General features: G+C 38.4%; 1 protein-coding gene across 1 annotated transcript in view; it reads right to left on the bottom strand.

Annotated features, from left to right (window-relative positions):
* The window catches only part of LOC306858196 (ELKS/Rab6-interacting/CAST family member 1-like), a 210,122-nt gene that overhangs the window by 43,516 nt on the left and 141,824 nt on the right, over nucleotides 1-24,782 (bottom strand). Inside the window, exon 16 of the mRNA XM_079398619.1 lies at nucleotides 12,821-12,968. Within this exon, the coding sequence (XP_079254745.1) occupies nucleotides 12,821-12,968 (148 nt within the window). The remainder of the gene's footprint in view (nucleotides 1-12,820; nucleotides 12,969-24,782) is intronic.

The following is a 24,782-nucleotide window of genomic DNA, read 5'->3' on the forward strand; positions in this document are numbered from 1 at the left end:
CCTGGACAGCTCAGTGGGCAGAGCTGCAGATTTTGAATATGAGAGTCCTGGGTTTTCAACTGCACATATTTAATGCGTGTCAAATTACTCAATCACAATAATAACATAATGACTATATTTAAAAAATTGCGTAATAGATGGGGCAACGTTTAGTATTTCAAATCATGTTTCATCTTTGGAACAGGCATGACTCCTAAACGTTTTATTATACTAAGTAATGATTGCAATAAACAGATTAAACGATCTGTATGTGCAAGAACCCGAACATTTGAACTAGGTCACAGAAAAGAGTCAGACTTGCCTGTATGCCTAACGGCTATGGATTACAGGTAATAATGTGGTAAATAATGTTCTGTTTCTTGCACAAACTGATTATTTCACTTCATAAGACCTCAAAATATCATCAGGAGCCACAGGCATTTTGTGTTGCCTTATATGATGTTTTTGACTCTCAAAGTGACAGCAGCTGTTGAATCACCAAAGACCAAGGTTTAAGCTAAATATCTTTACGGTTCTACTGAAAAAAACTGGCTTAAGGGTGAGTAAATTAACAGTAAATTTTTATTTTTGGTTGCACTATCCTTTTAATGCAGACTTGCTGTGTATGGGAGTTTACAGGTGTGTCATGCACATATACACATGATGAGTAAACCATAAAAGGCAAAGGAAAAAAATGAATATGCATAATGAATCCAGCACAAGTAAACTGTCAAGTGAATATCATGAAGCTTGTCTAATAAATAAAAATAAATAAACGGATAAATAAAGAGTAAAGGGAAGTAAAATATGCACCCAGGCACCAGACAGAGAGACAGATAGAATTATTAATTAAAAAAATTGTCCACTCATTTTTTCCCTTATTTTGTCTATTGTCACAGATGTTTGCTCTGTGAGATTCACCTATATAGACATAAATGCATGTCATGAATAGTGGTCTTTTCCTTTACAAGTAAACCCAAGTTTGTGTATATGTGCGTGTGAGTGTTGAGCTTCAACATGAGCTCTGGAAAAGTCATGTTTTATTAAAGCCTCTCTGTTAACAGTAGGAGTTTTAGCTCCCTGGTGTTCTCCAGGTCACCTCTAAATGGGTTTTAACTCAGGTGTATAAGAGAGTACACATACACAAAACCCCTACACACCCCCCTGTTGTAACAATTCCTGTTAATGTAAAGCACGTTTGCCACAGGGACACCAAACCTCTGTCCACCCCAATGTTTGGATTGCTAAAGTGCACAATGAGTATGACAACTCAAGAACTAAAACTTAAACTCACATTTCCCACACAAGCATCACAGCTCAGTGTATCAGAGCCCTTGCAAAAACCACTAGGCCATTGTTCTTCACCCCAATAATCTGCATGCCAATCCTCGAGTTTCCGGTCCAAACTATTCCTATTTCCATACACCAGTTTCAAGCTCTGACAAAAAAAAAAAAAAAAAAAAAAAATAGCACACAAGAAAATATTAAAACTGTAATGGTTATGTATAATATTTAGAGAGCTTCCATTTGAAAATGAAGTTTGATGTAAATATAACTGATTTATGAAAAAGTTAAAACAACACTTTTACTACTTTTGGCTAATCAAAAGCAACATAAATGCAACAAAACAAGCATCTTCCACTATTAACATAAGGAAAATCTAATAAAAAGAAGGATATTTACAGGATAATGCACTAATAGTGGATAATCTCCACTAGTTCACTATTGAACCTTACTTTGGTTTTGTGCACTTTGATGTTGCTGCCCTTTAGCACTGAACATCAGAATAATGTGATTGAGGACGAAAAGAAAGTCACAAATAGTCAAGAAGAAAGAGTTTAGTGCTCTGTCATGGTCTTTTTTCAAACCATTAAAAGTAATTACTAAGTCTCAGAAGTCGCTAAAGAGGCCAAGACATCAAAAGCAAAGATAACACAAAAATACAGTCCCAGATCCCTGCATGAATAACAGTCGCTGAGATAAGCTCCTTGGACAAGCATGACAGAAAGGATTCTACAGAGCTCCCATGATTGTGAGCTGTAGTGCTTCCAGTTTTAGAGGCCTGGAATTAAAATCGAACAGAGCAGATAACTGGGAAATGGGTGGAAACAGAATGGTCTCTCTGTTCTGGCAGCCCAGAGGGAAGCAAACAGACTTCTTTGCTCAGTTAGAATTAGAAGGTTGGTGTTTGCCACGGCAAGAACAGCACTTTCTCTCTCTCTCGTGCCATATATACAGTACACCAAGTAAGAAGGGTGGTAGTTTGGAAAATGTACAAATTGGTTCTTAATTTCCTTCAAATAATATAAAAAGTAGTTTATCACATTTAATGTTTTTTTTTTATATAAGTGAGTGAGTATAAGTGACATGACATGTGGCCAAGTATGGTGACCTATACTTGGAATTTGTGCTAAACATTTAACCCATCCAAAGTACACACACACAGCAGTGAACACACACACACCGTGAACACACCCAGAGTAGCGAGCAGCCAGTTGGGGGTCCGGTGCCTTGCTCAAGGGTCTCACCTCAGTCGTGGTATTGAGGGTGGAGAGAGAGCTGGTTATTCACTCCCCCCACCTACAATCCCTGCCGGACCTGAGACTCGAACCCACGACCTTTGGGTCAGACTCTCTAACCATTAGGCCACGACTGCCCCTGACTGAAAACATTAGTTGTGGAGGACACAAGCTACTTGTAAAAATATGAACGGGAGAAATCATAACACTTAATATGGTGGCAATAAAAAAGGCAATTGCCTTGATGACTTTCTGTAAAACATTGTTACCTGAAAATACTTCAAATTAATATTTTTTTATATTTTTTCTAAATTTTTGGTATTTGTTTTAATGTGTGTGGTCTGAGCTAAAAAGCCTAATTTAATTTATAACACCATCGTTTTAATTATTATATCATATTAATAATTTGAAATATGTTATTGATATGAAGTCTTAGCTTTGGAGATTTCAGGCTTTGTTCGTTCAAAAAAATAGTTGATGTACATTGAAAAAAAAAAAAAGTTGTAGAAATCATTTCCATTCAGAAATTGCTAGTAAATTTCAGAAATAATTACAAATAATGAATAATTTTTTGAAGTAGACAAATTGAAATCATATTTTCTATTTCATAAAAGCACTCCAGTAATCTTTTTATTCTGTTTGTTTGTTTGTTAATTTATTTATTCATTTTTAGAAGAAAATTGAACTGACTTGCCTAAAGAAATTAACTTTGCCATTGCTGTAAAATTGCTAAAGTGGTTTTAAGCATGTTGCTGTGCAGTTTTTGTGGTTTTCGTCAAAATCTGCAATTTTTTTTAAAAATCCAATAGCTAACAAAAAAAAACAAAAGTTGCAAAATTTGAGGTATCATTTGTGCCTGTAAAACAAACATGCAGGACGACCAACACACCAAAGTTTGATACTTAGAGGTTACAGGTTTGTTTAAATCACTAACTGTGAGCAATAGTAATAGTGATGCTTGGCTTAGCAAATACCACTAATCACACCAGAAAAACAATGAGTAAAGCTTTAGAAATGACCTTGATTTTAACAAAACAATTATGTGTAACTGGCTAGGAACTGAGGTAAGAAGAGCCAGAAAAGGGAATAAAGGCAAGAGAGGGCAGTCTCCAACCCTCATTAGGAATCACTACCTAAACAGCACTTTCGGTGCAGTAGAAAAGCAAAGTTTTACCAACTACAATTAGCGATGCTAAGGCAAAACCCTGTAATAACGCTGCCAAGAGTCTTGCCAAAGGGGCACAGAACATCCTACAAAAATTCATTTGTCTGACCGAATAATAACAGCATCGTAAAACATTCTCCACAATCGGAGATGCAGTGGAAAATCTCCATTTCCTCTCCTCCACAACGTCACACGTTGGATGAGCTGGACACCCACAGGCCTTATTCAAACAGCCATTTAGCGGCTTGTGTTTTGAGGTCTCGTGTTCCGAAAACACAGCGACTCTTTTTTCCTAAACGAGCAGCGAGAGTTGCATCAGATCCAAGACAAATCCAGCGTGGATGGGCCCATGAGCCACGACCTCCATTCGCACGGCCCCTTCGGATCGAGCTCTCCAAGACCTTCCGCCAAACAAGATCCTGCGATGAATCGAACGCTTGTTGATGTTGTTATTTGTGAGCTTTTTTGCTGGATTTCTTTCCTTCCATGTCATTGGCTGAAGGACGCTCTAATTTAAACTCTGTGATCGTTTTGGCCGCAGCGGGGACGTGAGGCGCCTAGAGCTCAGCCTTTGCAACAAAACATCAGCATTTTGAACCCAATAAAGGTACGCTTTCAAAAACATGCACACAGTGGCCTTGGCAAGGACATGCCGCTTTCGCATTTTAAGTTTATTCGTGGGTAGCTGTGAGAAAAAAACATTTTATTCCTCTGAAGGGTGCCCAAAACCACGGCTCTGCTGAGAAAAGCAGGCCCGGAGCCCTTTACTGAATTGGCATCTTGGCCCTTCCTGATGCCCGCCGTCGCCCGAAGCCATGCGAGGACAGCGACTCTGGCTGGGCCTCACGGACGCACTGCAGCAGGTAACAAGAGAAAGACGTATCGACCCAAATCTGCAGTTTGCGAGGGGATGGAATTACCAACGCCATTCCAGGACTTGTGGGAACTAACACTAGCACTCAATCTGCGGTTACAGAACTGCAACCAGACTTTTTAACTGTCCCAGAGGACCAGCAAACTGTAATTGGTCTGAATCACTCCGGGTCATCTCCTAAGAAGCGGATGGGGTTAGTCATGAGATACATCGGTTACAAACGAACGAGAGACCAAAACTGCAACTCTAGTCCTTGGAAAGCACAAAAGAGTAATGAAGCTTACCGAAATTGTCAGGATAAATATCGTTTGCCTCGGTACGTCTTGATTTTCTAACATAGACGCACTCAGACGCCCGGACAGATTGGACTCTGGAGGTCTACAGAGGGAACGGGTGAGTTGGACACTTTGCCACGTCTTCAATCTCTGAATAGGGACTAAAATACACATTCTCTTGATCAATGTCTCTCTCTCTATCTGGAAGAGGCACCATGTCAGTTCAGCCACACTTCATTACACACACACTCGATATCCTCATCTCCAAAGAGGAGGAGCACAGGGTCGCTGCAAACGCTCTCTCACACACACATGGGTGACTTACAATGGAAGTACATTGATGACTCAAACCCTAACCTGTGTCTACAAGCAGGGATGTCAAAAGCATTAGAAGTTCAGTACTAAATACAATACTTTTAAACTGCCTATTCAAACGCTCACATGTGTATCCACGTGAATGGTCAAATGCGCTTCTCAGTCAAAAGGCCAATCTTGGTGAGATGTTAATGTAAACTGAGTTAACAGCAACTCTGTATGATGTGCATTATTTTCTATTAGTGGAATACATAAAAAAATAAAAATAGCTGCCATAATTTTTCTAAAAGTTATAATTAATATTATCATTTTGTGTGTATATATATATATATATATATATATATATATATATATATATATATATATATATATATATATATACACACATATACATATTCCACTACAAATGTAGATATATTACATATATATATTATAGATTTAATTCAATAAACATTTTTTTATAATTAATATTTCTTAAAATATTTTTATAGGCAGCCTAAAATTGACTGAACCATTATAGTGGCTTCCATATTCAATAATAATTCAGTAATTCAACTTTATCACTGTTTTCACAGCTAACTGTGCACTGCTCTTGCCTTTTTCCATAAGAAATATTAATTTTTGTCTGAATAAAAGGCAAATCATAATTGTGCTATTCATGCATAAATGCAAATATATCACAGTAAACATAAAATAAAATAGATGACACTATAAAAATTGTCAGTGGGAAAAGGCATTAGTGCAGTTCCATTGCACAGCAATTTGTTTGTGGATGTACAGAATTTTTGTGGTTTTTTACATTTTCTGTAAAACAATGTTAGATCCGAGAACATGATCTGTCTTAATAAATCATGATATAGAACAAATTTAAGGGGTGACCCCATTAAAAATCATGGGTTTAAAAACAGCATATCATTGGTTACTTTAAGGACCATCCTTCTATTTCCAATAGTGCATTATGTTGTATTTTTTTCTGAAAGGTAAGAAGTGGAAGGAAAATATGTTGCCATATGGCTACACCGCAACATACAGGGTTCAAATACAGGAGAGCGTTCATCAAAATTGGGACCAAGAATCATGCAGTTTCACTAGTACACTAACGACTACTGACTACCTAACATAGTCCAGTCCCACCATAACACTCGCGCTGACATAAGAAACCCCAAATACGAGCTCACACGCATGCATGTCTACTGACATACAGTTAACAGGGGAAAAGGCAGGAAGTCTCTGCTGAGATCCATCAGGAGGCAGAGAATTATGATGGAGGAGGGGTTGGATTCGGAGGCGGTGACCACACAAACCATTCTACACCTTTCCACAGCACACAGAGAACTCACTGTGCATGAGGAGAGACTCTTGCAGCCGCTGAGGTGTCATAAAGATTTCAAATTTGAGCAGCGAGATGATTAATGGTCTAAATCATGCTCCACGATAATGGCGTGGATTAATGCAGCCTCTTCAGACCGTGCAGGGGCAAGGATGATAAATTTTATGACTTATCAAATATTTTTTGGACGCCGCGCACAGGTGGGAGTGTTTTCTGCGGGGTCGGAGCCAGGACTGCTTTTAGAAAGGTGTGGCTGGGTGTGGGGAGCTCAGATGGTCTGCGGTGGAGGTTTTGGTCTTCCTCCCACGCCGGCTGCTGTTCTTGTGCTAATAACACGCAATATTTCAGCACTATGTATAGTGTGCACAGTATGCAAATATCCTGTATGAAAGCTCTACTAAATTTTCAAAATGTAGAGTATACAACACTGTGCATAACCTCATTTGAAGTAATATCAGCCATAACTTTTAACATCTCATTTTTTACCCGTTATTTGGACTTTGAACTGTGAAGAAATTTAAATTATGCATGAAAAATTACTTTTTATGTGCAATATGTTAACTAGATGCAACACACTATATTTAGGCAATGTTATGAGGTCATGTGATAATGTTTTATCTATATAAATATATAGTTACATGTATATATCTATATATGTACATTTATCATATGTGACCCTGGACCACAAAATCAGTCATAAATGTAATTTTTTCTAAATGTTCTGAATAAATGAGCTTTCCATTGATGTATGGTTTGTTATGATAGGACAATATTTGGCTGAGATACAACTATTTGAAAATCTGGAATCTGAGGTTGCAAAAAAAAAAAAAAAAAAGAATTAACACACCCACACACAAATTTATTGCTGCATATACATGTATATATGCCGTAATAAAATGTGTGTGTGAGAATATGTATATAATGCAAAAATATATATATATATATATATATATATATATATATATATATACACACACACACACACACACCACTTTTCTCTTTCTATAAATATAAAACTAACATAAAAATACTTGTTAAATACTATTTATTATTATTAAATACTTAGAAACTTTTTCTGAAAAATTGGACATATGATTAAAAGTGGGGGAAAACCAAAAGTAAAAGAAAGAGAATATAAAAGAATATATATATATATATATATTTTAATTTTGGGTACTTGTTGAATAAATAATCAAATCAATCAACGAATCATAAATATGGCCCTGATTCACAGATTTTGTTTAATGCTAAATTTCAATATTTAAAACATATCTGAAATGTAACTACAAACTAAATTATTTGAAACAATTTCCCTCATCCCTAACCCAGAACATACAATATCAGCCAAAAGTTCAGCCTCACTTTACTAAATTTAGACTTTCATGATCATTAAAATCTAAAATCAGCTTGGTTTGGCTGGACAGGATTCAGCATAGTGCAAGGTAAGTTATTCAGTTTGTGTACATGTGCATATAGTGAAGAATGAGTAGGTATGTCCAACCTTTTGACTGCAGTGTATAAGTTGTGATCTCTCCTTATCCAGCTCTCTTGAAGAAGCAGCGGTGGAAACCACCCTCCCTCCACAGCTAATTGTGACATCAATGAACCATGTGATGGCAGCGGGGAGCAGTTCTCAGTCTGCCGTTTAATCTGCGGGCTGCAAATTTGCACAGGACAACTTTTAAAAACCCACTCCTGTGCTCCACATTGACACGCCGTTCCACTCTCTCAAGTCTGCTAATAAAACTTGGACAGCACATCAGAGCTGGGTGAGATGTCACAGCGCAGAGTGGAGATTTATGGAAGGGGAAGAGATGTGATGGAGAGAACATTTCACTACACCGCTGCTTCAAAAGACGCTCACCAGGCGTCGGTCTTATTTTTACACTGTCATCATCACACAGGCTGACAGACACACAGACGGAGACCAGAGAGGAAAAAGAACAAAACGGAGGAAAAAAAGATCAAAGAGAGTTCATTTTCTCCCTAAAATACATCAGAAATATCTTGAAGAGTGATGCATCCCAAAACAAAAACAGATACGGGATGTCTCCTCTCGCCTCTCTCTTTGTTATTAAAAACTTCCCTGCTCATTTTCTCTCATTTCTCCTTTTTTGTGGTTCCATTCGAGTTCATTTCCTTCGCTTTAAATCTCTGGATCACAGTAACGGCTGTTGATTATGCAGCATTTTGTTAGACATCAAATAGTCCCATCTGCTCGGCGTCTAGAAAATACAATGATGACGGGCTCCATTTATCACGCACCGAGTACATCCAAACCTGCTCTAGCGGAATAAAACAAGCGAGAAGCCACGTGACTGGCGGAAGTTTCTTAGGATAAAATGTGCACAAATTTTTATTTTCAGTACTATATTACACTTCATCCTAACCAGCATGACACAATGAGTTTCAAAGGCCTTTTTCAAAGTCAGTCTGTCCTACTTCAAAATGCTAGACAAAGTGACAAAACAGCCGAACAGATAACTGATATTTAATAAATAATATCAAAGATATTTGATATTTAATATATCGAGAGAGACTAGAAAATGACCGATACCAACTATTTGAACATTTCCTGTATGTATAATAAATTCATATACTGTTTCAGATAATAATAATCATCATCATCATCATCAAGCAGCTAACAATGCTAGTGTCAAGCATTTCTGTAATATGTGACCCTGGACTACAAAACCAGTCTTAAGTCGCTAGGGTATATTTGTAGCAATAGCCAAAAATACACTGTATGGGTCAAAACTTTCTATTTTTCTTTTATGCCAAAAATCATTAGGATATTAAGTAAAGATCATGTTCCATGAAGATATTTTGTAAATATATCAAAACTTAATTTTTGATTACTAATATGCATAGCTAAGAACTTCATTTAGACAACTTTAAAGGCAATTTTCTCAATATTTTGAATTTTTTGCACCCTCAGATTCCAGATTTTCAAATAGCTGCATCTCGGCCAAATATTGTCCTATTCTAACAAACCATATGTTAATGGAAAGCTTATTTATTCAGGCTTCCGATTATGTATAAATCTATTCACAATTATGCAAAAAAGTGCTGCTGGGGTGTAAAAAATCCATTAATCGGTGCTCTTTGGATGCAGGATTCTTTCGTATGTTAAAAAACTCATAAATCCAAAATTAAAAAGCCTTTATTCACATGGCTTTAGAATTTAAAAACAACACATGCACAAATGTGTTGTTTTTAAATTCTAAAGTCATGTGAATAAAGACTTTTTAATTTTTTCACACTACTCGAGTGCCTTGGATTTATGAATTTTATGTATAAATCTAATTTTCAAAAAAATAACCCTTATGACTGGTTTTGTAAGTGATATGAATCAATGTTTTTTTTTTTTTTTTTTACTAAAACCATAATGCATTTTTTGGAAATCTCTATATTAAAAATGAAATAAAAATGTAAATAAATAAATAAATAAATAAATAAATAAATAAATAAATAAATAAATAAATAAATAAATAAATATATATATATATATATATATAAATATATATATATATATATATATATATATATATATATATATATATATATATAATTATGTATATACTGTATGTTTCATATAATTATTAACCCTTATAATGCTACAGTGTCAAGTATTTTTGTAACATATCATGAAATACAAGTTATTATGGAAATAAATTCATAATTCAAGTAATTTTTGAATAAAAATACTTTAAGTAAAATTAATAAAAAAAAGTGTTTTTTTATTTTTTTTTTATTTTACGAAAACATTCAATTAAATATTAACTATTCTTTAGAGACCACCAAAACATATTTTTTGGGAAGCCTTATATTAAAAATTAAGAAAAATGCAAATATTCGTTCAAACTTCTAAATCAAAGCTGATTAGGACAAAAAGTAGTATGGATGCGATATATTTCGTTAAATGCATTTGTTGCATCATTTGACACTATCACACTGCAGTTGATTATGACATGATGCAAGGCCACACTTTTGACACCATTTTTTTTTTTTTGGACAAGACTTGACAAGTGTGACCAGGAATTTTCCTTCCTCCGAGCAATTATCAGCCCTGCATCTTTACGCACATCTGTCTCTTCAAAAACCAAAAGAAAAATACTCCATTTATGTACCACTGTGTCACACTCATCCCCTGTCAGTCAAACCCTACGACCCTGATCCCCAACCCTTATCCAGAGGCCGCAACGGTAGACAGCACCCGCCCTTCCCCTGGGTCACGTCAAACACCTTCAGGCTCGTTACGGCCATCCATTTCCCACTGAACAGAAATTGCAATCTTAATGATTATAAATGACAAATAATGCCAAACGACTGCTTGTAATGCTATGAATTAAGAGCGGAAAAACATGTCCACGAGGGACAGGTGAACTGAGGATCCTTAACCTTTCCAATGTTGGCTCCTAACTTTGACCCTGAAGTAAAGCTGCCCAAAAAGACCTGATTTAGGACCACCGCATGCAACCTTTATCGCTGACCTCAACCATTAGTATGTCAGGAAAGCAACCGGCCTCTGACCGGCTCTTAACCAAACCCCACCCCCGCTGTGATTGACAGTGAGCAGGAGGGGGACACGGCTGCCCTCCTGATCTCAGGGCTGCGGGTGAGAGCTGAGCCCCACAGCTATCTGCACTACTGACACCCATTTCCTGTGGAATGCTGCAGCTATGCAACGCACTGATAGCCTGTCATTCAGAGGAACAGCCAGGGAGGGGTGTTTTCCAGCGGCGCGAGCATGAATGGAGCTAAAGTGAGGATGTGTGTGTGCTGTTCCTCCTGCTCTGTTTGTTTTTCTGTGGCCGCTGGGTTTGGTACACATGCGTGTGGCCGGTTTGTATTGGAATCAAGAATGTGAGATACATGTGCATTTTAATTGGCATACACTGCATTAAACTAAGATTCGAAAGTACTATTCTTTGCACATTGAAAAAAAATTGGCGTAAAATCAATTTTCACTCATAAATTACTAGTAAATTTCACGGACATTTACAAAGAAATTACAAGTAACAAATCAAGTTGAGTAGAATGACTGAAATGTGGCCCTGGAGCACAAAACCAATCATAAGTCGCACGGGTATATTTGTAGCAATAGCCAACAATACATTGTGTGGGCCAAAATTATAGATTTTTCTTTTATGCCAAAAATTATTAGGATATTAAGTAAAGATCATGTTCCATGAAGATATTTTGTAACTTTCCTACCGTAAATATATCAAAACTTAATTTTTGGTTAGTAATATACATTGCTAAGGACTTCATTTGGACAACTTTAAAGGCAATTTTCTCAATATTTAGATTTTTTTGCACCCTCAGATTCCAGATTTTCAAATAGTTGTATCTATATGGTCAAATATTGTCCTATCCTAACAAACCATACATCAATGGAAAGCTTATTTATTCATTGATATATAAATCTCAATTTTAAAAAATTGAGTTTTGTGGTCACAAATAATATTTTCTTGCAAAACGTACTCCAATAATCTCTGTTTCACTTACTCTATGTAAAATCTTTTGTTGCAGTGTAATTATTTGTGAAATTTCCTAACAATTTCTGAGTGAAAACTGTATCTACACTAGTGTAGTCTGTGTGTGTTTAAACTAGTGTGCATGTATTCGCAGGTGGTTTGTGGGAACCTGGAGGAGGAGTCAAATAATCCTAAAATTGCCCTTCTTGACGGGTCTGCGGCCAGACATCTGCAGCCTGTTTGCATCTCCAAACTCTGGGATCTCGTTCCCAACATGTCTTCTCCAGAACTTGTTCTTTAGCCTCTCCTTGAACTGCTGAACAGAACTACGACAGCACGGTCAGCTGGTTACTGATGCTATGAACACACCATCAGGATAGCCTGTGTGATCTTATATTTCTGCGCAATCATGCCACTCTTAAGAGAATATTGTGGGTTATTGTCAACTTTAATGTCTATGGACAGCATCTGTGGCATGCTTTCAATTATGATGCACAATAATTTTGACTCGTCTCTTAAGTCTGTAAAAACAAACGCAAAGTGTTTTTACAGTAAAACACAATGAGAGCCTGGAGGGTAAGAGAGTCAGGGAGTTCAAAAGCAGAAAAGCGAGGCTCCTATTTGGGTTAAAACACAATTCGTCAGTGAAACAAAAATGTTTGTTACTTGAGCTATAAAGTCTAAATTGACCCTTTGAGGTGGGACTATTTTTTTTTAGGCTGACGAATGTCTGGTTAAGCTTCACCAATGTAATTCCTGTGGGTGAGGCTGCAGAACTCCACTAGGAAACTAGGAGGACTGAGGTCTGTGTTCATTTTAGTCTATGGTTTTGCCTCGTGCCTTGGTCTGGGATGTCGAAGTCCAGCCTGTTGGTTGTTCTCACCTGCTGTTTGAGCTGATGTACCAGTCGGTCTTTCTCCCTCTTCAGCAGAGCCACCTCATCTTGAGTCTTCTTCTTCTTTGAGGACGACAGCTCTAGAAGAGCGATGTTGGCGTCCTTCTCGCTGATGGCTGCCAATAGCGCCTCCTGCCTGTTTGGAGGAGAAAACACACATGGTTAGTATTTAGACAGCTTTGGAAAATACTTTCTACAGATACATCCTATTCACAAATACACCTTTAATTCTTCATGACAATCTCTTGATCTGTGGTACTCAAACTTGACATCATAATGCTAGGGTGTTTACCAGGTGAACTGTGTTTTTTAGCATGCAAATAGTGTGGGAAGTTTAGAGATTTAATTAAATGTTTTAATGTGTTTGAAAGTCTTTTTGCTCACCAAGGCTGCATTTATTTAAATCAAAAAATAGTAAAAAACTGAAATAAAATGCAAATATTATTATAATTTAAAATAACTTCTTTCTATTTGAATACATTTTAAAATGTAATTTATTCCTCTGATGGCAATGCTGAATTTTCAGCATCATTAATCATTAGAAATCATTCTAATATGCTGATCTGATGCTTAAGAAGTATTTTTTGTCAATGTTAAAAACTGTTGTACTTCTTGATAGATTTGTGGAAACAATGACTTTTTTTCAGGATTCTTTGATTTTCAAAATTTCAATAGAATAGCATTTATTCTAAATATCATTTTTGTAACATTCTAAATGTTCTTTCTGAATAAAATCTTTCACTTCTTACCCCTACTGACCCTAAACTTTTGAAATGTAGTATATAAATGATGGGATAGTGATAGCAAGCACCACAAATAATTAATTCTGGCCATCAATCAAGTGCAGCTGGTTCAGGAAGTGAGTCCTGTTAGGTCAAATCTGCGGTAACGGAGTGAGAGGGAGGATGCATATCTCCTAACAGCAGCTGAGATGGTCAAAGCCTCCCATGTATTGACAAATAGAGGCATCGGACTGGAGAATGTCTTAGCGTTAGCGTTAGCCACGTGTGCTAGAGTGTCAGTGGTGAAGTGTGTAAGGTTATTACATATAATATTAACCTCCACCAATAAAAAATGTAGGGTTAATTACATTATAATATTAATACGTAATTTAAACAAATAGTTTAATTTAGCTCAAAGGGAATCATTTATGATTTTATAGGGATTCGAACAGAATCAGTGTTACGGCGATTCACTGAACGAGCCGTATAACAAACTCTGCACTGGATATTAAAATCCCAAATATAGTGAAAACACTATTAAATAGCACAGTAACGAAATCGACAGATTAAGGCATTAACTTGTGAGCAGAAAACACAAGATACTTCTCTTTTAAAATATAAATCAGATTTTATTTATATAAACCTAAGACATAAACTAATCTAACACATGAACACAAGCATTCACACATTCACACGTTGCAGAAAGAGAAAGAGTGAGGAAAGGATGAGTTTAAGAGAATGAAACGTGAAATCCCAAGTTTACAGCAATAGACCTGAACAACCATCAATCACTTATTTAACCCTCGCTTTGAGTTTCTCAATGAGGCTAAAATTTATATTAAATACACCAATTAGAACCTGTTAGAATCTGGAGGTGTGTTGCTGGTTTTGCCTGTGTAACGGGTTGTGTCCTCGTTGCAGACAGGGGGGGTTCCCCGAAGTGTCTGATTAGCTGGAAGTTCAGTAGTCTTTGAAGTGATGTCTCTTGGGCGTTGGCTTGCTGGACGTTTGAAGAAGTGCAGTCGACGCTGGACTTGTATCAACTTACATTAACACGAAACTCCACGGAAAGAAAATAAACTAAAGTAAAAGAATAAAATGATGTAATGAGACTAAGTTGTTTTCCTTCTCATTATGGCACGTGGGCCAGAGCATGCTCAAAGAGCAGCACGCACGCGGTGAGAGGGACAAGGGTCCGAGAGTCAGAGACAAGAGAGATGTAAGAGAGTAAAAGGCAAGAGAGTGATGTAACAGAGAGAGAGAAAATGGAGGATGTCGTGAGGTTTTAAACTCAGCTTCTGGACCGTCCCATCTGCACGTATTGACCAATTAGGTATTGTCCTTGCTTAGCTAGGGTGTGTTCTTCACATCATAAATGAGCCTGTTATCAGTCACATGGTCCGAATTTTAGAGGCTTTGGCAAAATATACCTTTTTGAACATGATTTCATAATAAGACTATGATGCATTTGACAAAGAATTGACAGGAAGAAACATTTCAAGCGTGAATTCTCAAACTCATAGATACTAAACATGCAATAGGTTTCTTTAAGGCTCGAGCTATTCAATAATGATTAAAAGCAAGACATACACAATGAGTGATTAAAACAAGGATATTAAAATCATATGTGGGGTTCTGCATAAAAATGTCCTTTTAGGATGATTTTATGTGCATATGAAAAATAAAGTCTTTGTATAGTTCTAAGGAGAACGAAGGAATGTTGGTTTGGAAGGTCTTTTATGTGTGGAGACACGCCCGAAAGAGTCTGTAGCTAATGAATTTCTATCACAGGTTTACATGTGAACATCAGTCTTGATTACTTGCAACAAATTTGACAGTCTCCTTCTTGAATTGGAATTATCAATAAGTGTTTCTTTTTCCTCAGTGTTGCAAGTTGTTTGGTGAAAGAGAGCTTGCGAGTTGGGATTGCTTGCTTCAACCTAGATTTATGACGTCCTGTTCCTTAAGGCCTCTCTGCATTCCAGCTCCTCAGGTTTCAATGTTATGCATCTTAAAAATTGTCTGATTCAGTCTATGATATCCTACATCTCCCCCTTTCGATCGGCGAGGTGTTTAGTTGAAGACGTCGTCGAGCGCTGGAAACACAAAGGCAGAAGAAGCAGACAAGAACACAGCAAACAACAAGACAACACCTCCATAACAGTTACTGTATTGGTGCAGGTCCTCAGGTTATTTGAGGTACAGACGGTTATATTCAATTAGTCAGTATGGTTTAGTAAATTGAACAATTCAATTTGGAAATTGTTGTTCTAATTCGGTTGAATACTTTGATTCTTCGATCAAGTTTTGTGATTTAAATTTGTTTGTTCCTTCTAAGTTGTCTTAACTTATGAATGTTCACCTTTAGTTTCTGGTGGCATCATTTGTGGTAAAATGAATTGACCTATCGTGCATGGAACTCTCTGGCTTCCATTCAGTTTAGAGTGGCTTGCGGATATTAGGTGTGACGAGTCAATCCTAATATCAGACCTTTGACACTTGCAGGGTGTCTAGGTTTTTCACCTACTAAAGAAAGAGGGGAAGGAAAAGTATAGGTGAAAGAAAAACAAAACAAAACAAAGCTGCTGTGGGTTTTCCTAGAGTGGTTTGCAACTTATGTTGAGCTAGGATGTCATGTGCAGCTAGGAAGTAATGTACCTTAACTTAGTGTCAGGTGTTCTACCTATTGTGAGGATAGCTGCATGTTTCTTCATGGTGGTGTATGTAACTTTGTTATGCTCCAATTGGTATATTCTACTTGTGAGAAGAATATGTTTGTGGAGTGTGTTATCAGTAGATGTGGTTACCTCTGGGTATAGGTAATGTTATGTGTGTTAGTGGTGTAGTGTAGGTGTGGTCAGATCTGTTTCAGTCTGTGTTGTCTTCCCCCTTTTCTGGTATGTCAGTGAAGACTGGCTCTCTGCATCCTTGGCGTGGATGAGGGCGTGTCCATGATCTAATGGGGGTCAGTCCAGCAAGGCAGGAAGTTCTTAAGCAGACAGTCAGAGGTAGTTTGGCATGGCTGTGTGAAGCTGGGATGCAAACTTCGTCTCCTATGTTGCATTCCTCTTGTGCTGCCTTCTGGATGTGGCAGACGTTCTGACCTTCTGTGCTTTGGTGGTTGCTGTTGCACAGACGTGAATGTGGTTCTTGAAGTTTTAGTTCATTTAGCAGTTTGCTAGTGAGTGATGGGTGACTGAGGTGATGTTCTCTGGTACCTCAGTTTTCATCAGTGGTTGGCCGTGAGAGACTTGTTCATTCTGGGTGGTTGTTGAACAGGTGCTTGTCATCTCTGATATGGTGTTGTACCATGTGATCACCGGCCTTCCGTTCTGTCGCTGGTCACAGCGAGCATGACTCAATTTTGTAGTCATCCATGTTCAGCTTATCTTGAAGGAACTCTTTCAGTTGTTTCATGACTTGTTCCATGTCTTCTGATGGTAAGCTGTCTTGCTCTTGTGCATACTCAGCGCTGTGCATGTCTGAGTGGTGCTGAGGTGGGTTTCGTTGTTGCTTACCCACACGAGTCGCTCTTGGATGAGTCCGGCGATTACCTTTGGATGTCTGGTTAGGTTTCCAGTTGTTGTGGTTTCTTGAGAAGCGTGGCTGGTCCCATGGATTTTTCCAGCGGTTGGGCTGATAGCTGTCGTGGACATGGGGGTCACGTTCTCTGTGCTCTTGATGGAGGACTCTGGTGTTGTGATGCAACTGGGTGTCGTCCAGTGCAAAGCTTGAGTCTTTGTTGACAGAGTTCAAGAGAGTGGAGGTTGTGTTACCTTTCTTTGAGGCCATCTTCTGCTTGTTGTAGGCCTTCTGTGTTAGGTCACGCAACTGTTGGATGGTCATGGAGCCTGGACAGGCCATGACGCCTAGATGGTGGCTGACTCCAGGGTGCAGATTTCTTAGGAAGAGGCTTTTGAAGTTCACATCCTCTTCAAGGTCAGGTTCGTTGTGTGCACCGAAGTAGGCTTGTCGGAGTCGGTTGTAGTAAGCTTGTGGAGCCTCTTGTCGACCTTGTTTGGTTTCTAAGGCAGTTAAAAGTCCATGTTCAGATTCATAGTCTGTAAACTCTTTAATCAGGACTTCACGAAGTAGCTGGTAGTCTGACTTCGTTCGACTGGGCTGTCGATCTAGAAAGTTTCGTACCTCAGAACTGGATGTGGCTCTAAGGAGGTATAACCTGTCTCTGTCAGTCACATGAGGTCTCATTTCCAGATAGAAGTCGATATCTTGAAGATGGGCCTGGATGGTGTGGCCCTCTGTGGAGTTCGGGTTGAACTTGCTGATGTTTTTAGACAGCTTGTCGAGGTCTTTGATGGTCATCCCATGTGCAGCTCCGAGGTCTGCTTGGATGGGAGGTTTTCTTTCGTTGACAGGAAAGAGTTCTGTGGCGAAGGCAGGTGAGGTTTTGGGTTGTGGCTCTTCGCTTCTTTCGCTGTATACCAGTTCTTGGATGTGGGACTCTGCTCTGCTCAGCAGAGGTGAGGCTGAGAGCTGTTTCTCTCGTCTTGGCTCTTGTTTCTGCTCATCAGCATGTTTAAGTTCTTTTCTGACCATGTAGAGCTGATCGTTGGTATCTCTAGTTGTTGGGTCAGAGTGTCTATTTCAGAACTGTACCTTTCAAGGTGGTCTTTGAAGGCACTGATTTCAGCATTCTTGTCGCTGATGTCATGCTTGGCTTTCTCTAGGAGCTGTTCAGCATACTGGAGTCTGTTTACCAGGTCTTTCTGGGCAGCCTTTGCATGTTGTTGGTCGAGCTGAGCTGCTGTCAGGGCTGCTTGGAGCTCCTTAACTTGTTCCGTTGATTCCTGCTCCCTTTCGTTGGGTGCTTTGTGTTGATCTTGAACTTTCACTTCCAGCTTGTCTATGCGGCGTTGAACACATGTCAGCTCCTCTTGAAGGTGGGTGACGTGCTTGTCGCTCAGTTTCAGCTGGGTTGTGAAGGCATAGCTTAGAGAGCTGGCGATTTTGACTAGCTCCTCGTGGTTGATGTTCTGGCTTGAATCTTGTGTCAGGAATCTTCTCAGGCTTAGGATTATTATTAGAAATAATAACAGTTCAAGGGTCTTGGGGGTGAGGCTGTCTGTCGTGGCTCTCAGCCAAGTGTTCCCATCTTCCCCTTGTGCAAAGGGGTTTGCAGTCTGCGGCATGTTGGCACGCTAGGGAGAAGAGAGACTGACACAGATCTGTGTGGAGTAAAAGCCTATGTGTAGGTGAGGCAACTAAGTGTTGTGTCAGTGATTTTGAACCACTAATGTAGTGTGGTGGTGACGACTGTGTTGGTCGCAGTGTCTAGGTGGTAGACTAAAGATGTGAAGACTTCGTCACTCTAATGAGGAAGAGGGGAAAGAGAGAAACAGGTGAAAAGCAAATTCAATTAAAATAAACAATTCCCTTTTTTTTCAAATGAGAAATTATTTAAAAAAAAAATTTTTCTTTCAATTAAAGGTTATCAAGAGGCAAACAATATTATTAAATCTCTGTTCTCGACAGATGAATATAATAATAATTCTGATATCTCTTTTTAGTCTGACAGGATTGACAACGTACACCTTACAGTTGGACCGCTCACCAGGGAGGCTGCGAAGGCAACGGTTGCTCAAAACTTCTCTATTAAAATTGATCTCAGCGTTGCATGAGATGTTAAAATTTTGATTGCGTTTTTAATGTAGGGAGGTTAGGAAGAACGATTACAATCAAATTCGTAAAGATGATTAGTCCTTTTGACAAGCTTGTGTATCTCATTCACTTAGAATTGATTGATGGTTCTTACAGGTCCCCACAAATGTGAAAAGTGAAGATGAAAGAAAGCAGGAGAGAACAGGAGAGAAGAGAAAGAGACAGTAAATCGAGTGGATGGTGTCCACTAGCAAGCAGTTATGCCGACTACGAGTTGTTGTCAGTTGCTCCACAACTAATCAACAAAAATAAAATTTTGGGTGCAAGAGATTTGTCTCTTTAATTTATTTGGACTCGTAGTGACGGATAACACTGTCTCCTATTAAGGCTCAGGTGAGACAAAGTAAAATGAAAATTAATAAATGTCAAAAATAAACAAAAATTGAAATTAAATAAAGGAGGAAATCCGTAAATAGAAATAGTGGCTAAGTGTATAACCAAAACAGGAAGAATGAGGGAATAAAACGCAATAAAGTAATGACTGAGTATAAGTCTGAATAGAATCTATTACTATGGGTAATAAATCAATTAGATAGAATAAGTTTACTTAAACGTTCCAAGTTCAAGACTTATTTGTATCTAAAATGATTAGGCCCAGAAGAGAATTCTAGAAGTATTGATCATATGAGATGATCTGAGGGAAATTTGAATGATTCCAAATAAATTTAATGTTTTAATTAAATTTTGAATTTGGCACAATTAATAATTGTGAACTAGTATTTCCCTTTCTAGTAATATGCAAATAAGTGGTAAGAAGTGAGAAATTAGAGAAATAAGAAATAGAAAGACCAACAAGTCTATTAGTTGAGAGGTGTTTAAAGGGTTAAACCACTTTAGCTTTTCAAACACACACTGTATTAAACCACTGGAGGTTAATGCTAACTGCTAACCTTTGAGGCTAATCTTTAGCATAGACTTGTACCAGGTAAACAACCGTTTCGTTAGCTTAGCAACAGCATGAGTTTGTTTACATCAGCATCGATGTGCTGCGCGTGCGCAGTACAAAGTTGCTCCGGAAGTAGGTTAAGACTTCCGTGTCACGATTGTAACTGTGGAAACCAAAACAAACGTTGCTTTGCCAGTACAGTTAAGCATGTTACATGAAATGTCAGCGCATTTCAACACTGTACAAATAAACAACACCGCTTTTAGTTGTTCTGCGATGTGGCGCGTAAACTCTCAGTTCGTTCAGAGTTAAACTTTATTAAAATAGCAGCTTGTTGCTGCAGGGAAGCAGTACTGTATCAGAAGCCGTGCCAGTTTCTCTGGACACATAAACACAACAGGTTTTCTTCGCTGTTGGTTCAAAGTTAAACTTTACTTGATAAAGCTTTTAGAAACTCCCATTAAAATCTCCCGGACACACGCAGTGTGGAGCGAGATTAACTTCACTCAGTGAACAGTTACACAAACATACGAGCGTTATTCTCTAATGTTTAACTGAGGGAGTCATAGATGATTTAACAATGGGACACGCACTGCTAATCAAACTATGAATAATAATGGCTCTGATAAATAGGATTGAGGAACACGCTCAAAACTATTCTTTATACACTGATTTATTTCCCGTTTAAATCACTGCAGTTTAGCTTCGTTCTGCTAACAGACTGAGATTCAGGAGAATAGTTACTGACTGACCTGGAACCCGCAGGACATCACTTCAACTATAAATAAAAGGCATTACAGAAAGAGAGGAACACGCTCAATTTCGACCTTATTGTACGATCTCAGATGTTAACTTTAAGTTCACTTACTGCAGTTCGAGAAGCTCTTTTGCTGTCTTCATTCATTCAAGCGGGGCGCGCGCAGCTGACGTCACTCACGCGCACGCGCACACACACACACACTATAGTCTCGTCTCTCATCCGCGGCAACAGAAAAAGATTAAATACCTCGGTTTATGCTCACAATTTAGATTAATCTGCCCGCACATTCTCCACCAATATGTAAGGTTATTACATATAATATTAACCTCCACCAATAAAAAATGTAGGGTTAATTACATTATAATATTAATACGTAATTTAAACAAATAGTTTAATTTAGCTCAAAGGGAATCATTTATGATTTTATAGGGATTCGAACAGAATCAGTGTTACGGCGATTCACTGAACGAGCCGTATAACAAACTCTGCACTGGATATTAAAATCCCAAATATAGTGAAAACACTATTAAATAGCACAGTAACGAAATCGACAGATTAAGGCATTAACTTGTGAGCAGAAAACACAAGATACTTCTCTTTTAAAATATAAATCAGATTTTATTTATATAAACCTAAGACATAAACTAATCTAACACATGAACACAAGCATTCACACATTCACACGTTGCAGAAAGAGAAAGAGTGAGGAAAGGATGAGTTTAAGAGAATGAAACGTGAAATCCCAAGTTTACAGCAATAGACCTGAACAACCATCAATCACTTATTTAACCCTCGCTTTGAGTTTCTCAATGAGGCTAAAATTTATATTAAATACACCAATTAGAACCTGTTAGAATCTGGAGGTGTGTTGCTGGTTTTGCCTGTGTAACGGGTTGTGTCCTCGTTGCAGACAGGGGGGGTTCCCCGAAGTGTCTGATTAGCTGGAAGTTCAGTAGTCTTTGAAGTGATGTCTCTTGGGCGTTGGCTTGCTGGACGTTTGAAGAAGTGCAGTCGACGCTGGACTTGTATCAACTTACATTAACACGAAACTCCACGGAAAGAAAATAAACTAAAGTAAAAGAATAAAATGATGTAATGAGACTAAGTTGTTTTCCTTCTCATTATGGCACGTGGGCCAGAGCATGCTCAAAGAGCAGCACGCACGCGGTGAGAGGGACAAGGGTCCGAGAGTCAGAGACAAGAGAGATGTAAGAGAGTAAAAGGCAAGAGAGTGATGTAACAGAGAGAGAGAAAATGGAGGATGTCGTGAGGTTTTAAACTCAGCTTCTGGACCGTCCCATCTGCACGTATTGACCAATTAGGTATTGTCCTTGCTTAGCTAGGGTGTGTTCTTCACATCATAAATGAGCCTGTTATCAGTCACATGGTCCGAATTTTAGAGGCTTTGGCAAAATATACCTTTTTGAACATGATTTCATAATAAGACTATGATGCATTTGACAAAGAATTGACAGGAAGAAACATTTCAAGCGTGAATTCTCAAACTCATAGATACTAAACATGCAATAGGTTTCTTTAAGGCTCGAGCTATTCAATAATGATTAAAAGCAAGACATACACAATGAGTGATTAAAACAAGGATATTAAAATCATATGTGGGGTTCTGCATAAAAATGTCCTTTTAGGATGATTTTATGTGCATATGAAAAATAAAGTCTTTGTATAGTTCTAAGGAGAACGAAGGAATGTTGGTTTGGAAGGTCTTTTATGTGTGGAGACACGCCCGAAAGAGTCTGTAGCTAATGAATTTCTATCACAGGTTTACATGTGAACATCAGTCTTGATTACTTGCAACAAATTTGACAGTCTCCTTCTTGAATTGGAATTATCAATAAGTGTTTCTTTTTCCTCAGTGTTGCAAGTTGTTTGGTGAAAGAGAGCTTGCGAGTTGGGATTGCTTGCTTCAACCTAGATTTATGACGTCCTGTTCCTTAAGGCCTCTCTGCATTCCAGCTCCTCAGGTTTCAATGTTATGCATCTTAAAAATTGTCTGATTCAGTCTATGATATCCTACAAGTGTGTGTCAAACACATCCTCCCTGTGCCTCTTTCTTTTCCTCCCTCTAATTTTCTCTATGACCTCTTATATACAGAAACTGGATCCATTCCAAAACCCAGTGAGCTGCCTCGCTGCCTACTGTCTTCTTAGATGGTTACCTTCTATGGTAGCATGCTAACTGAAACAGAACCTCATTAGGGATTGATCTGGAACGCTCTATGTAGGTAGAAAAATAAAAATAGAACTTCTAACCTGAAGTGCACAAGTGGAGTTTGGCGTTAGCATGTTGCTAAGCTAACAATGTAATAGCAGAAGCAATCTACCTAGCTCACACAAGTTGAGAGTAAAAATACAAATATTTAACTTCTTTCCTGATAATTTTTATTAATTCATGGATTTTAAGTACATTTAAAATTGATAATAGACTATGCATGCCAACTGCCCACATATTTTCACTAAAATGCGCTCTATGCAAGCGTTCTCCAATAGCAAACTGCCCAAGTTGCCAATCACATAATTACTGTCAATTACAACTTATTATATTATAATGAAATGTATTGTATTTATTACTATAGTAAACATAATATTTTAGCATATTATATTAAAGCACAGCGTGATAGTAATAAGTTGCAGTGGCCAATGCAGCTAAAGCAATCATGTATAGAGTTGACATTCTCAGTTTGTCTGCCATGTTGTATTTCGCACTGGGTTCACAATGCATTCTGGGGTTGTCCTCTTTGTAAAAGATGCATGTGAAATAAATCTGGCTAGTATAATTGCATCAGAAGCCTTAAAATGCAGCACACTTGTTTCATTAGTTTTCAAATCACGCCTATGTTCTTCTAAAGGGTGCAACTTTCTATTATCATCTTGGGTTTACTGGGAATTTGCTTTTTCTCTTATCAGATTCTCCATCACTGGCAAAGCCTCTCTTTTTCTTTCTGTCTGTTTCGTTGTGTTCTATTCGGTTCCTTGGAGGAGCTGGCTGACCTGATTCTATCCAGAGTGACATCACAGCTGTAGAAAGAAGCCTGTGTACCTGACAGTAGTACACACACACACACACACACACAAATACGGTGCGATGCCCATGGGCTGCCATACAACTCTTAATTATGTCATTTTGACCATCAAAAGCATTGGAGATGTGATGTATCCCACAAACACATGGGCCCACCCAGGTCTGTAAAAACCACCGTGTCCTGGCGCAAACTAATAAAATGAAAGCTGGTGATGTTCCAGGAGGCTTCTGAGCACTAACATGTCCTGTCAGAGAGGCCTTTTAATACACTGACCTCCTGACTAGCCGTGCTCATTATGGTCGGGTTCAGACCACAGGCAGCAGCTGCCCCTGAGGTGAGTCAGTTTACTTTGGGCAAAAAAGAACTTCCCCTTCAGCTTCATAACCTCCCTCCCTGGTCCCGATGAGCCCTAGTGTATCTGCCCTGCCAAAATTCATGAGGACAGCACTGGCTAAAAATAAAAATCAAAGAGAAAGATGAGGTGAAAACAGAAGCCCGGGGAGGGCGGCATTAGGAGAGGCAAATAACAGGAAGTGGAGGGATGTGCGCTGGGATATGGAGGATAAGGAGTCTGAAATGATGGATGAGAATGCTCACACGTCCATGTAAACGCACACTCACGGACACGATATTCAGGTCATGATAACATGCCACCTTCTCCCACGTTTCCCAACCACAGGAAATGAGGGAGAGATAGGTGCCGGTCTTAAGTAGAAGAGAAGGCCGAATCAGAATTGTTCCGTGTCTCAAATTTTCCCGGCGCACGTGTCTCCTCAGATTAATCTTTTAACAAGGATGGGATTTTTCCCCGGTGATCTAATCTTTCCCATACACTGAGTATGTTGATATCACAGATGGCCAC

The sequence above is a fragment of the Barbus barbus genome (genome assembly GCF_936440315.1).
Source record: "Barbus barbus genome assembly, chromosome: 39".
Lineage (NCBI taxonomy): Eukaryota > Metazoa > Chordata > Actinopteri > Cypriniformes > Cyprinidae > Barbus > Barbus barbus.